Source organism: Triticum dicoccoides, unplaced genomic scaffold (genome assembly GCF_002162155.2).
Source record: "Triticum dicoccoides isolate Atlit2015 ecotype Zavitan unplaced genomic scaffold, WEW_v2.0 scaffold73006, whole genome shotgun sequence".
In the NCBI taxonomy this organism is placed as follows: domain Eukaryota; kingdom Viridiplantae; phylum Streptophyta; class Magnoliopsida; order Poales; family Poaceae; genus Triticum; species Triticum dicoccoides.
Window position 1 is genome coordinate 1 of NW_021295427.1, and position 1,724 is coordinate 1,724.

The 1,724-nt window shown below is 38.7% G+C and overlaps 1 protein-coding gene across 1 annotated transcript; it reads left to right on the forward strand.

The window, feature by feature from the left end:
- The first annotated feature begins 6 nt into the window (after positions 1 to 6).
- On the forward strand, positions 7 to 1,597 carry LOC119347676 (probable helicase MAGATAMA 3). Its single transcript, XM_037616255.1, has 4 exons — positions 7 to 68; positions 872 to 1,116; positions 1,208 to 1,280; positions 1,364 to 1,597. Exons 2-4 carry the CDS (start codon positions 878 to 880, stop codon positions 1,394 to 1,396), a joined length of 345 nt encoding a protein of 114 aa, XP_037472152.1. The 5' UTR covers positions 7 to 68; positions 872 to 877; the 3' UTR covers positions 1,397 to 1,597.
- The last annotated feature ends 127 nt before the right edge of the window (positions 1,598 to 1,724 follow it).

Genomic DNA, 1,724 nt, shown 5'->3' on the forward strand with positions numbered 1-1,724 from the left:
CAGAACTTGCCACTGCTCATGCATGTGAAAAGAACATAGCTGATAAAAACAAGTCTCTTAAGCACAAGGTAAGGAAGTCATTCTCGGAGAAGCAGAGATTGTTGTAACAACGCTTAGTGGGTGTGGAGGTGATATTTACGGAGTTTGCTCGGAAACTGCTTCAACTAAGAAATATGGAAATTTCTCTGAGCAAGCTTTGTTTGATGTTTTTGTTATCGATTTAAGCTGCACAGGTGGGGTCTCGGACTCTCAATACAAACTATCCTCTTTCAAATCAAGCTAGCTTTATATTTAATATTTGTTATATGCTAAACACTAAGCTTCTTTTGGTTTACTCATATTTAGGCTCTTGAGCATGCAACTTTGATTCCACTTTAGCTACTCAAGTCAAAAGGAGCTAAGTGCATAATGGTAACATGCTCTCTTTTAAAACATTTCTGATTAAATAATAGTTTTTAGCTACACCTTGAAGCAACATTACAGTGCTATCTCTTACTTAGTAATGTCTCTTTTGAAGGTTGGTGATCCGAAGCAGCTACCTGCTATCTCTTACTTAGTAATGTTACTTCTTAAAGTGCATGTCAAACCATGTTGTAATTCTTGGATTTTAGTTTTCGGTGTGCCATATCTTTTTTACATTTATGTCCTAAAAATGTTCTGATTCCAATGATGAGAAACCTTATGCAATTTTATGTGAAAACAATAGCAACCTCATTAACATGATTACAAGTAACAAGTTGCGCATACATAGTTCCCGTGTGTTGTTTGAGTATGCCATTCTTAATGGATTACTATTTGTATGTGAGAACTAAGAAGAGCTATCAACTGCAGGCCATATGCTAATTTCTCAATTATTTTGTATTGTCTGCAGTACCGAATGCATCCTTACATTAGCAGATTCCCATCGTTGCATTTCTATGAAAACAAACTGCTGGATGGTGCTCAGAAGGCTGAGAAATCAGATCCTTTCCATGATCACCGTTGTCTTGGTCCATACATGTTCTTTGATATTGCCGATGGTCATGAGCATGCTGGAACAAGTGCTGCTGCACAATCACTCTCTAATCAATTTGAAGCTGGTGCAGCACTTGAAATACTGTCATTTTTAAAGAACAAGTAAGAGTATTGTCTTTGCTTGCACAGTTTCACTTCCTACTGGAGGGGGTCTTATTTTGCAGGTAACTGAGGATACTTGCTTTGTGAATAGATATCCAACAGATTTCTCCTGTAGGAAGATAGGGATCATAACTTATGGCTATGTTGTGGAAGAGTTCTTGCGGGTAGCATCTTTCCATTGTCTGTAAATTGATGTATAAAGCGGGCATTCCATTCTTTATAAATTGATAGATAAAATGGATGCAGGTGTGAGCTTGAGAAAGAAGGAGACGGCAAGTGAAAGACTGAGAAGACCAGGGATTCTTCTTTGCCAGCCGTAAGGTGGAGGCGTTGCTTAGGGAACATGTGCGTACATCCTTGCTCCTTTTATTCTTCCAGTTTTAGGTACTTTCCAGCAGGCTTGTACGGAGTACCTATCTTGCTATGTACTGAATTATTTGCAACTATGTAGCAAACTGTATTAGGAGATCCAGATATATAATGCGTCTGTGTACAACAACAACAACAACAAAGCCTTTAGTCCCAAACAAGTTGGGGTAGGCTAGAGGTGAAACCCATAAGATCTCGCAACCAACTCATGGCTCTGGCACATGGATAGAAAGCTTCCA

Bases quoted from the DNA above. Each gene is read 5' to 3' on its own strand.
- LOC119347676 (XM_037616255.1), top strand. From the start codon at position 878: ATGCATCCTTACATTAGCAGATTCCCATCGTTGCATTTCTATGAAAAC. The intron at 1,117-1,207 runs GTAAGAGTATTG...CTTTGTGAATAG, and splicing joins CTGTCATTTTTAAAGAACAA to ATATCCAACAGATTTCTCCT. The intron at 1,281-1,363 runs GTAGCATCTTTC...AATGGATGCAGG, and splicing joins TTGTGGAAGAGTTCTTGCGG to TGTGAGCTTGAGAAAGAAGG.